Raw genomic sequence first — 11,233 nt, forward strand, 5'->3', positions numbered from 1 at the left:
TCTTTGTCTTGAGCAATACATCCACCATTTGCCCCCGCTCTGTTTCTATGGGTATTGAAGGGAGGTTGGATGCTGGGTCTTTTTGACAACCATGCGCAACCTTTTGTCTCGAATGATTACGGAGGCATTGGCGTCGGCTAATAAGCACACACATGAAGACTTGTTATGAAAACTCCTGGGTGACTGGCCAGCCTTGATCACTTGTGATGACGGCACTGAGCACGTATATAACACGCTTCGCATACACCTTTGTCGTTACTATTTGAATACAACCCCTTCTCTGAATAGGCTTTCCCAAAGACATAACGAGTCATACGAGTGCGCAGACCGAATAGCCGTTTATACGGCGTGCAGGAAATCATCTGCTTTCCCGATTCTTTCGTTCTAGTGCTGCTCTGTCGGTTTCGCCCCCCCCCCCCAAAACCACCACCCAAAATTGTGACGGCCTCAACGTTCACCCCAGAATCGCAACAAGAAATCATGTTTTTTTCATCTCGGCACGCGCGGACCAAAGCTTTTCCCAAAGGACTCAGCTGCTGCAGCGAGAGAGAGAAAGAGAGTGGGAAGAGAGAGAAAAGGAAGAGACAAGGTATAGAGACCAAAACATCCCTCCAAACCTTTTCAAGTCTTGGCCGGATGCTCCTTGAGAAACCGCCCCGCGTCGATGGCGACCTTTCTAAAGCTGTCCTGCATACCCAGCATGACGCCGAGGAGCAGCGTGTCGTGGGGCGCGTTCTCCTCGTAGTAGACCTCAAGGCCGCTGTTGTTGTAGCTGTTCTCCTCGTCGTCCGGGTACGCGGCCTGCATCTCCTTGACCCAGGCGGTGCCGTCGATCTCGAGGAGCTCGAGGGTGCCGTAGACGACCCAGGTCGGGACGGGGAGGCGGAAGGGGTGACCCCGGTGGGTGATGTACGGGTCCGAGGCGGGGACGTGGGCGGAGTAGGCGAGGGCGCCCCAGCGGATGAAGGCGGGCGGGAGGTAGTCGGTGTTGAAGTTTGGGTTGGTGGTCACGGAGAGGTCGCCGTGCGGGGTGGTGTTGTCGACGGGGGAGATCCAGGGGGAGAAGAGCAGGGCGGCACGGGGGTTGGGGAGGGACGTCTGGTCCCCGTGGTTGGCGAGGTAGCGCAGGAAGGCGATGGCGAGGTTGCCGCCGGCCGAGTCGCCCGAGAGGACGATGTTGTGGGCGGGGATGGCGAGGGTGCGGGTGAGGTAGAGGTAGCCGGTCAGGACGTCCTGGAGGGCGGCCGGAAAGGGGTGGGCGCCGGGCCGGGCGGCGAGGCGGTACTGGAGGGAGAAGACGGCGTCGACGCCGGCATGCTTGATCATTGCCTCTGCGGCGGCGCCGACCTGCTCGGTGCGGCCGTCGCCGAGGATCCAGGCGCCGCCATGGATATGGTAGAGGACGGTGGTGGACGTGGGCTTGGCGGTGACAACCTGGAGGTTGGGGAACCAGGTGCCGCCGACCTTGGCTGGACGGACCTGGGGCACGGCAGCCAGAGGCCCGACGTAGAGGCTGCTTGGGTAGGGCTCGCAGACCTTGAAGCGGTCCTTCTCCTTGCCGGGCTCGAGGGAGAGCGGGACGGGCTGCTCGGTGCGGGCGGAGCCGTCGATGACGCCGTAGAGGAGGCGGATGGCGATGCTCGTCTGGACAGAGAACGTGGGGTGCGGGCGGGCAGAGCGGGAGAGGGCGTAGAGGACGAGCAGGAAGGGCAGCTTGCCGGCCAGGCACAGCAGGTTATAGAGCCGGTACGCGATGCTCAGCGGCGGGTACGACTTCCACGGGCGGCTGTAGACGGGAGCCATGGTCGCGGACTGTGGGTATCTCGTGGGTATCGCAAAGATGGAACTGTAATTACTTGTTGCAAACGAGCAAGATGGCGCCTCGTCCCAGGACGAGACAGTGCTGAGTACTTGTCCACATAAGTAGTGTAGGTGCGTGCCGGCAAGTGCCGGCCAAGCGGGAGGCCATTGGCGATGGCCAGGGCGGCCGGGTGTGCTCAAGCGGCAACGAGGCAGGTGCAACAGCCGGCTGTGCTACTGTACTGAGACAAGCTCTAGCTCGAGCTGGCGGGAGGAGGTTCGAGGTTGCAGTTCCGCATCTCCAACCGACCGAGGATCTCACCCGCGCTAGGGCGCGCTAGTAAGAGCCGAGTGCGGGGTTTCCGCTGCCCCCGGCTTGTGGTGATGGTAATTCGCTGCCGAGTCCGGGGACATGAAATCAAGCCATCCACTACTGCTGCTGCTGCTGGAATCCCGGTGTGGCGGGGAGAACGGGAAGGCCTACACTTTATTAGGCAATGGATCTATCCGTCCCGGCAGTACAGAGTCGATGCATTGCTCGTCACAGATCTCTGTAGGTGGACGCTGGAACTACCTAAGGCGTGCATTAAGTTGAGACCAGCCGGTTTATGTCAGCAAGGTGACGACTGCATCTTGTCCCCAAGTCTTGTGCCTGGCCCACATTGAAGGCACCACAGCGGACGTCGGCCCTGCGACTCACGATCAAAGTAAGCACTGGCCGTCAACCACATGCACCACCCAGGCCCGTCCAACACGTGGATCTTGCCTGTGCGCTAAGTCTGGACATCGCTATCACCACCAGGTCAGCCCGCTGACATAACAACCTGCACCATCCGTCACTGTGAACCAGGGAACAAACCCCCAAGGACAACTGCCCGCCCCATCAAACGTCGCCGCATATCTCAATCCGCGGCCTGGCTCAGCAGAGAGCAGCAATGGCGGCAGCAGCTGCAGCTGCTGCAGATGATGATGACGGCCACGGGGCCCCCTTCCGCCCGGCCCTGCTGGTCGTCGACTTACAAGAGGACTTCTGCCCGCCCACAGGCTCCCTCGCCGTCCCCGGCGGCCGGGCCATCGCACCAGCAATCAACAAGCTCCTCGCCTCCCCCGCGTTCGCTCTGCGCGTGGCCACGCGCGACTGGCACCCCGAGAACCACATCTCCTTTGCGGCCAACCATGCCGGCAAACAACCATTTGTCGACACGGTGCGCGTCGTGAACCCTCTCCAAGCGGCTGCCCAGGAGGGAGAAGAAGAAGAACACGAGGCGGTAGAGTCCCGTCTATGGCCGGTCCACTGCGTCCAAAACACCCCCGGCGCGGAGCTGATCCCGGAGCTCGACGCCGCAAAGCTGGACAAGGTGGTCGACAAGGGCATGGACCCGCGCGTCGAGATGTACAGCCCCTTCTTCGACCCGTTCACTCCCCTCCCCGCCGCCACTGGAGGACAGGGACGAGGACAAGGACAGCGCAGGGTGTGTGACTCTGGCCTCGCGGATCTGCTTGCCTCTCATGACATCACGCACGCCTACGTCGTCGGCCTGGCTGCGGATTACTGCGTCCAGAGCGCGGCCGTGGATGCCGCGAAGCTCGGCTACGTGACGTATGTCGTCGAGGACGCGACGAGGGCTGTCGATGCGGAGGCGTGGGACAGGGAAGGTAAGAAGGAGCTCCAGGCGAAAGGGGTGGGGCTGGTCGGGATGGGTGACCAGGAGGTCCTGAGGGTTCTGTCGTCGTGAATTTGAGTTTTACATGTGATTGAACATTAATACAGGGTCGAAAAAACGAGAAGAGAGTCGACGCATGGTTGCTAGGATGGACCAGGAGAAAGACGTTGGAGAGTATGAGAAGGTTGGAGAACCAGCATACGGGACGAATGATGATACCCAGATACTTTACTTCACAAGATATGAACACGAATTTCGGTATATCTTGAGTTCGCGTTTCCTGTCGGCGCATCGTGACAAAACATCCAATGGGTCGGTGCGACGCCAATTGCACCAGATTCGCCAGATCAACCCGATAATTACGGCAGGGCCGTGCAACAGGATGCCCATAAAACACGGACGGATACCGTGGTTTGCACCAATACCGCAGAATACATGATTCCGCCTACCACAGCATCTCGCAACGAGAACCTCGAAGTCTACCTACCACGGCGGCTTGGATTTTTTGACCACTTCTTGACAAAATGGAATCGCGCGAAATTAGATGAACAGCGCGGACATCATTCTCAGAAGCAAACATGTGACAACCCACAAGCATATGCAAAAGCTTCCCGCGACTTTCTCCGCAATCTTGATCCTCTGGAGAGCTTCCAGTTCGGCTAGAGAGACAGCTCAGACAGAAAGGATTCGAGTCTCTACGGCTCAAGTGTGGCGAAGGACTCAATTGCTAGGATTTTCCTCCTTTTCCCCCTCCCTTTGGGGAGCAGAAGGGGGGTTTGATATAGTTTCACTCCCATGAACATCGTGAGCAAACCCCTTTCAGACCGAACTGGACGATAAAGATCTTCTCTATAACGATTCGACACTTGCATGTTAAGAAAAGTACTCCGGAGCAAATGAGTGGAGATGAACTCTAGAACATGGACAAGAAATTAATGGGAAATAAAATTTTAAATTCTTTTTGAGGAAAAGAAAAAAAGAAAAAGAGAGAGAAAATAAGCTTTAAGCAACAGACCAATGACATGCAGATTACACGCGCATCTTGATGGCAAAATTGATCCATGACCAAACATGGCCAATACAATACGGCACTCGATTCACCATTTTCAAGAACCCGCATTGTCCACCACAAAGTGAGAATAACCCGAACAAGTCTATTCATTCCCCCCCCCCCCTCATTGTCTCAATAGCGTAAGGATGTTCGGAAGAGGTGAGCAAGACCACGTGCAGACCATCATCGAGGCTGTGCTCTGTTACGCAAGACAAAAAGTATATCCTTGGTCATACGTCGGATTAAGGTTGGTCACTTGTGCTGCTCAGTCCTGCCACAGTGCTTCTCATTGGGACCAGAAAAACTTGTTACCTGCAACGTGGAGCCAGCTCATCAACTCGCCTCGTAGCTTCTCGTTACCCGATGTTCTGGCTCAGGCAGAAGTGTCTTGCTCCTCTGGTCGCGCTCAAACCCGCTGCCCCCCTTGTGCATGGCAACGAGGCTCATCTTGAAAGTGGGCGGATCCTCCAACCAAACCCGAAATGCTCATGGACTGCAGCTGCAGGCGCTTGGACAGCGGAGACTGAAAGCCCTAATGCAGCATCTGTCCAGGAAGTAGCAAGCAAATAGGCAGCCAGCAATGTTTATGGAATGCGGGTCGTCTGGTCTAGTCAATGCCTATTGCTGACAGAGTTCAACGTCTGCTATCTGTCACTGACAGAACTTGCCTGTCCTGGCTGGTGGGGTCGACAGCAAAATGCCTGGGGCCTGACACGCCCGGAATACATCCCCGCAAGGGAGAGCGGATTTCGGGCTTCCATGGCCACATCGTATGCTTGTCGCTGCATAGATAGCACTGTTGCATTAACCAGGGCGCCTTTTGACAGCTGCGCTCTACTACCACAATGGCAGGACGCTGGTGGTATTTGTCATGCAAGGATCCTGGTCCACGATAAAGCAGACCTGCCACCACCATCCCACACCCCGCGGAGGATCCTTGTGGTGACAACCGGCTGGTGTGTGGTTGGCACCAAGGCCGCCTTGCATGATGCAGCGAGGGTCCATCGCCAGCGATTACCGCTCCTGAGCTGCGAGTCAGACACAGAAAGACAACGAGGACGAGACATGCGCATGCTGCACGACTGCTCAGACGACCTCGCCCGGGCGCCTGCGAGCACCCACGCAGTAAACTCGATCATGGCGCTTATCAGCTGTTGCAGACCCCAACAAGGCCGCCCAAGTACGCGAGCGGCGCCTTGGAGCAGCGTGGCTTGGCTGGCGGGATCGTCATGTGGCGCCATTGACGTCTAGTGCAGAGGTGCCGGCAACGGAGGAGGACGATCGGTCCTGTCTGTAGGCTATCGGTTCCCTCTGACCTGACCGCTCCTGACTGATGGCTGCAGCTGCAGGCGGCCCTGTGCCTGTTTCGTGCCTTCTCGAAGGCAGCGCAAGCCCGGCCGCTGGGATGGTGGGCTCGGCTGCCAGAAGAGGGATGGCCCAGTGGATCTTGCAATCTTGCAGGCTTGTTTGTGCTGGAAAGGGGGCCGCCCAACGGCGGGATGATGCTCCCGGTGACAGTTTGCTTCTCGCGTTGCGTCCAGGCTCGCTCCCACCAACGAAAGGCTCGACCACTCGACATCCGACACAACTTCAGCCTCTGGGTAGCGGAGTTGAGGAGCAGGCGATGGCTGTCAGGCAGGCAGCGGAACCTGTCTCTTATGAGCACGCACAGTCGGAGTTCAAAGTCGCAGGGGTGTGGTGTGTCTTGGTTGAAAGGAGAAACTCACCGGCCGAGCCCCACGCGATGCCAAAGCTAGGGGATCGGCACGCAGGTACTTGGCAGTACTTCAGACTCGCATCGCTCCCAAGGTCGTGGACCACGGCCGCGGGGTGTCTGTTGGCGGCTCAACGTGAGCCTACTCAGGCTAGGCTGCTACCAACATGAAGACTCCTAGGCCACGTGTCGGCTGCGATGCTTCGGGGGGGTCCATTGCCTGGAGTGGGTTAGAAGTCGTACTGAGCGGGTGCCGGCTTGGCCAGGTGAAAAAACCCAGTGTACATGTAATCGTCACACAAGTTGGAGCTGATGACTTCAAGAAAGCCTGTAGTGGAGGGTGGTTAGGCTCTGCCACCGGCCTGGGGAAACCTTGGAAGGGGGGAGGCAAGCAAGCAAGGCAAAGAAGCTGGCGCCGTCCGCACCTCGTCCGCGTCCCCAGGTACTCAGGTACCTGCGAACTTTCGACGGCAGCGGGCAATTTCCAAGGTAGGCAAAGTACCGTGAGGTACACCCCCCCTGTCGGCCCGCCGTGCGCGGGCCCAAGCAATTCCCTGGGACAAAAGTGTGCGATTTCGTCCAACCTCCATCACCGCCTTCCGCCTCGACGCCCGACCCTCTCGCACGATCCCTCGCCTTCCCCAGCTTCCTCAACCACAAGGACGAGCCGAGTCGGATCCCCTCGAGGCTCGCCACCCACCTGCTCTTGCACCTCAACGTGCATTTCCTTGTCCGAGCACTGCTTCTGGACCATCCGCCACCCCGTCCACACGAACCTCTCGCGTGTCGGTCCTCGTCCACCAGCGCCCGCCAATGCCTCGCTCTCTCAACTAGCCGCAACACCGTCCCAGCACTGCCAGAACCGCAATGATAGCCTCGTCCTTCCTGCCCTCCCGCTTCCGCGGTGAGCAGCCTTCTGGCGAGCGCCAGCCGCCCTCGAACGTCAACAAGAAGGTCACCCCTTTCCTCCACGCCGTCGCCAAGCTCGCCTGCTCCCACCCAATCCACACGATATGCCTCGTCTCCCTCATTGCCAGCACCACCTACGTCGGTGTCATGAAGGAGAGTCTGCTCGACCTCACTCGCAATGCCCGCAAGGCTGAGTGGTCTTCTCTCACCGAGGGCAGCCGCACCCTTCACGTTGGCCCCGAGACGTCTTGGAAGTGGCAGGCTCTCGACGACACCGCCGGCATCGCCAAGGATACCGACCACCTGGCCCTCGTCACCTTTGTCTTCCCCGAATCCTCCGAAGACGGGCCATTGAACGCCCCCGGTTCGCACATCGTGCCTCTTCCCGAGAACCTCACCGTCTCCCACCTGCCGTCGACCTCCAACAGCCTCTCCGCATATTCGCAGGACAGCTCGCTCGCCTTCTCCGTCCCTTACAGCCAGGCCTCCGAATTTCTCACTGCCACGCTCGAGATCCCCAACGATGACCCTACCGCCCAGTCTCGCGTGACCGAGGCCGGCAAGAAAGAACACAAGATGTGGATCATGAAGGTGGCCAGGGGCGACACCAGCACCAGCCTTGTTCGTTGGGTCCAAAACGCCTGGGTCGAGTTTCTCGATCTGCTCAAGAACGCCGAGACCCTGGACATCATCATCATGGTGCTTGGCTATCTCTCCATGCACTTGACCTTTGTGTCCCTTTTCTTGTCCATGCGCAAGATGGGCTCCAATGTCTGGCTGGCCACGACCGTCCTCATCTCGTCTACCTTTGCCTTCCTCTTTGGCCTCAACGTCACCCACAAACTTGGTGTCCCCATTTCTGTTGTTCTCCTGTCAGAGGGCCTTCCTTTCCTGGTTGTCACTGTTGGCTTTGAGAAGAACATTGTCCTCACCAAGGCTGTCCTGTCGCACGCCATTGAGCACCGGCGTCCTGAGGACAAGAATTCCAAGAAGCCCGCCAGTTACGCTACCAACAACATGATCCAGTACGCTGTCCAGCAGGCCATCAAGGACGTTGGTTTTGAGATTGTTCGCGACTACGCTCTCGAGATCCTCATTCTGATTGTGGGTGCTGCATCTGGCGTCCAAGGTGGTCTTCAGCAGTTTTGCTTCTTGGCCGCCTGGATCCTGTTTTTTGACTGCCTCCTGCTCTTCACCTTCTACATGGCAATCTTGTGTATCAAGCTCGAGATCAACCGCATCAAGCGCCACGTTGAGATGCGCAGAGCACTCGAGGACGACGGTGTGAGCAAGCGTGTTGCCGAGAACGTCGCCAAGAGCAACGACTGGCCTCGCCAGGGTTCCAAGGACGTTGTGACTGAGCGGCTCTTTGGCGAGAACGCCCGAAGCTCCAGTGTGCCCAAGTTCAAGTTCTGGATGGTTGTTGGTTTCTTCGCCATCAACGCGGTCAACATTTGCACCATCCCTTTCCGGGCTTCTGACAGCCACTCTTTCGGTAGCGTCAGCTCCTGGGCTGGCGGCCTTGGCGCTGTCGTCAATGCCCCTCCCTTGGATCCCTTCAAGGTTGCCTCGAACGGTCTTGACGAGATCCTTTTCACCGCTAGGAGCCACAGCAAACCCACGGTCGTGACCATTCTCTCACCGATCAAGTACGAGCTCGAGTACCCTTCGATCCACTACGCGGTGCCCGCCAGCTCCTCTGCTGCCGGTGCCGGCCCAGAGAACCCTTACGCACCTCTCGAGGACTACGGCGTCGGCGGACGCATGGTTGGCAGTCTTCTCAAGAGCCTTGAGGACCCCATTCTCTCCAAGTGGATCGTGGTTGCTCTGGCCATGAGTGTCGCCCTCAACGGTTACCTCTTCAATGTCGCTCGCTGGGGCATAAAGGATCCCAACGTCCCCTACCAGCCCATTGACCGTAAGGAGCTGGCCGCCGCGGAGAGATTCAATGATACTCAAGCTGCTTCTCTCCCGATCACTGGTGACATTCCCACGCCCAGACGGACTATGCCCCCAACACCTGCGGAAACGGACGACGAAGGTACTGTCGCCGTTCTTGAACCTGCCGCTCCCAACGGAACTCCCCGTGCTCCTGGCGAACTGGAGAAGATGCTGGCCGAGAAGCGTATCCACGAGATGTCTGACGACGAGGTCGTCGCCCTGTCTCTGAAGGGCAAGATCCCCGGCTACGCCCTCGAGAAGAGCCTGAAGGACTGCACCCGTGCCGTCAAGGTTCGTCGTGAGATCATTTCGAAGACGAAGGCCACGGCCGACCTCACCCGCTTGCTCGACCGCTCGAAGCTGCCGTACCAGAACTACAACTGGGAACAGGTGCTCGGAGCCTGCTGCGAGAACGTCATTGGTTTTATGCCTCTCCCTGTCGGCGTCGCCGGGCCCCTGGTCATTGATGGCCAGAGCTACTTCATTCCTATGGCCACGACTGAAGGTGTCCTGGTCGCCAGTACCAGCCGAGGCTGCAAAGCCATCAACTCTGGTGGTGGTGCCGTGACTGTGCTCACTGCTGACGGCATGACTCGTGGTCCTTGCATTTCCTTCGAGACCCTCGAGCGTGCTGGTGCTGCCAAGATCTGGCTCGACTCCGAGGCCGGTCAGAATGTCATGAAGAAGGCCTTCAACTCCACCTCTCGATTCGCTCGTCTGCAGTCGATGAAGACTGCCATCGCTGGTACCAACCTCTACATCCGCTTCAAGACCACCACTGGAGACGCCATGGGCATGAACATGATTTCCAAGGGTGTCGAGCACGCATTGAATGTCATGGCTAGCGAAAGCGGATTCGACGACATGCAGATCATCTCTCTTTCTGGCAACTACTGTATCGACAAGAAGGCCGCTGCGATCAACTGGATTGAGGGGCGTGGCAAGGGCATTGTTGCCGAGGCCATTATTCCTGGCGATGTTGTCAAGGCCGTTCTCAAGAGCGACGTTGACAGCCTGGTCGAACTGAACATTTCCAAGAACTTGATTGGATCTGCCATGGCTGCCTCTGTGGGTGGCTTCAACGCCCATGCTGCGAATATCGTGGCTGCCATCTTCCTTGCCACTGGCCAGGATCCTGCTCAGGTCGTAGAGAGTGCCAACTGTATCACCATCATGAAGAAGTAAGTCCATTGCCAATCCTGTAGTCTGCCCTGAGACCCGTGTACTAACAGTACCATTAGCCTTCGCGGATCTCTGCAGATCTCTGTCTCCATGCCCTCTATCGAGGTTGGCACACTTGGTGGTGGCACTATCCTGGAGCCTCAGAGTGCTATGCTCGACATGCTCGGCGTCCGCGGTTCTCACCCCACTAACCCCGGCGACAACTCCAGACGCCTGGCTCGCATCATTGGCGCTGCCGTCCTGGCTGGTGAGCTGTCTCTGTGCAGCGCGCTCGCCGCTGGCCACCTTGTCAAGGCGCACATGGCCCACAACCGGTCGCAACCTCCCACTAGGAGCACGACTCCTGCGCCAAGTGGGACAGCTACGCCGGCTGGCCTTACCATGACCCAGAAGAGCCCGGCCGCTCATGAACGGTCGAGTGCTGGCAAGCGTTAGTCCCGTGGAGGCCAAGTCAACGGTGATAGGATATGGGTAGTGCCTGGACATATTCGGCACCTGTCCACGCCCGCTTTTGGATTTGTTTCAAGACCGCATTGCAACCGGGGTGGTGCATTTTTCGCTTACACAAAGTGCGACAAGCGAAGCGCACAAACTTGCATTAGGTTGCGACCTACTCTGGCGTTTTTGGAGCCATGACCGACAGCCAGGGTCGGTCAAGGGCGGGGAAGGGAGTAATATGGCTGGGTGACGAAAGTAATATGCGTCCTTGGCTCTGATTGCCTTAATATCGCAGTACACGGGGCGAGAGTTTGTACACAGTACTAGCCGACGTTAGACAGACACAGACACAGCCACAGACGCACAGTCTGTGCGTGTATATACAATCATAGAGTGAAGAAAGAAAGGTTAAGATCCATACATCATGAACCCGGTCCGGGCCAGCTTGGTCGAGGGCGCGCGTACACAGGGCAATGTGACGTGGGACAGAATGTGAGCGAAGCGCGTGCGTGCCCCACAGTTGACGCAAGAAAT

At 58.1% G+C, this 11,233-nt stretch overlaps 5 protein-coding genes across 5 annotated transcripts; 4 read left to right on the forward strand and 1 right to left on the reverse strand.

Moving 5' to 3' along the window:
* Positions 1 to 621: 621 nt before the first annotated feature.
* On the reverse strand, positions 622 to 1,803 carry B0I36DRAFT_346487 (Alpha/Beta hydrolase protein; the record flags this gene model as incomplete). Its single annotated transcript, XM_046156466.1, has 1 exon — positions 622 to 1,803. One exon carries the CDS (start codon positions 1,801 to 1,803, stop codon positions 622 to 624), a length of 1,182 nt encoding a protein of 393 aa, XP_046014661.1.
* Positions 1,804 to 2,253: 450 nt separating this feature from the next.
* Positions 2,254 to 3,727, forward strand: B0I36DRAFT_316547 (Isochorismatase-like protein). The gene has a single exon (XM_046153041.1). It carries the CDS (start codon positions 2,736 to 2,738, stop codon positions 3,534 to 3,536), a length of 801 nt encoding a protein of 266 aa, XP_046014662.1. The 5' UTR covers positions 2,254 to 2,735; the 3' UTR covers positions 3,537 to 3,727.
* Positions 3,728 to 4,663: 936 nt separating this feature from the next.
* Positions 4,664 to 5,943, forward strand: B0I36DRAFT_316549 (uncharacterized protein). Its single transcript, XM_046153042.1, has one exon. The coding sequence runs from the start codon at positions 5,107 to 5,109 to the stop codon at positions 5,764 to 5,766; it is 660 nt and encodes a 219-aa protein (XP_046014663.1). The 5' UTR covers positions 4,664 to 5,106; the 3' UTR covers positions 5,767 to 5,943.
* On the forward strand, positions 5,940 to 6,407 carry B0I36DRAFT_316550 (uncharacterized protein). Its single transcript, XM_046153043.1, has one exon. The coding sequence runs from the start codon at positions 5,948 to 5,950 to the stop codon at positions 6,398 to 6,400; it is 453 nt and encodes a 150-aa protein (XP_046014664.1). The 5' UTR covers positions 5,940 to 5,947; the 3' UTR covers positions 6,401 to 6,407.
* Positions 6,408 to 6,850: 443 nt separating this feature from the next.
* Positions 6,851 to 11,124, forward strand: B0I36DRAFT_263537 (hydroxymethylglutaryl-coenzyme A reductase-domain-containing protein). The gene is made up of 2 exons (XM_046151164.1): positions 6,851 to 10,260; positions 10,321 to 11,124. The coding sequence occupies exons 1-2, from the start codon at positions 7,097 to 7,099 to the stop codon at positions 10,694 to 10,696; spliced, it is 3,540 nt and encodes a 1,179-aa protein (XP_046014665.1). The 5' UTR covers positions 6,851 to 7,096; the 3' UTR covers positions 10,697 to 11,124.
* Positions 11,125 to 11,233: the final 109 nt, after the last annotated feature.

This window comes from Microdochium trichocladiopsis, assembly GCF_020744255.1.
Source record: "Microdochium trichocladiopsis strain MPI-CAGE-CH-0230 chromosome Unknown B0I36scaffold_3, whole genome shotgun sequence".
NCBI classification, from domain to species: domain Eukaryota; kingdom Fungi; phylum Ascomycota; class Sordariomycetes; order Xylariales; family Microdochiaceae; genus Microdochium; species Microdochium trichocladiopsis.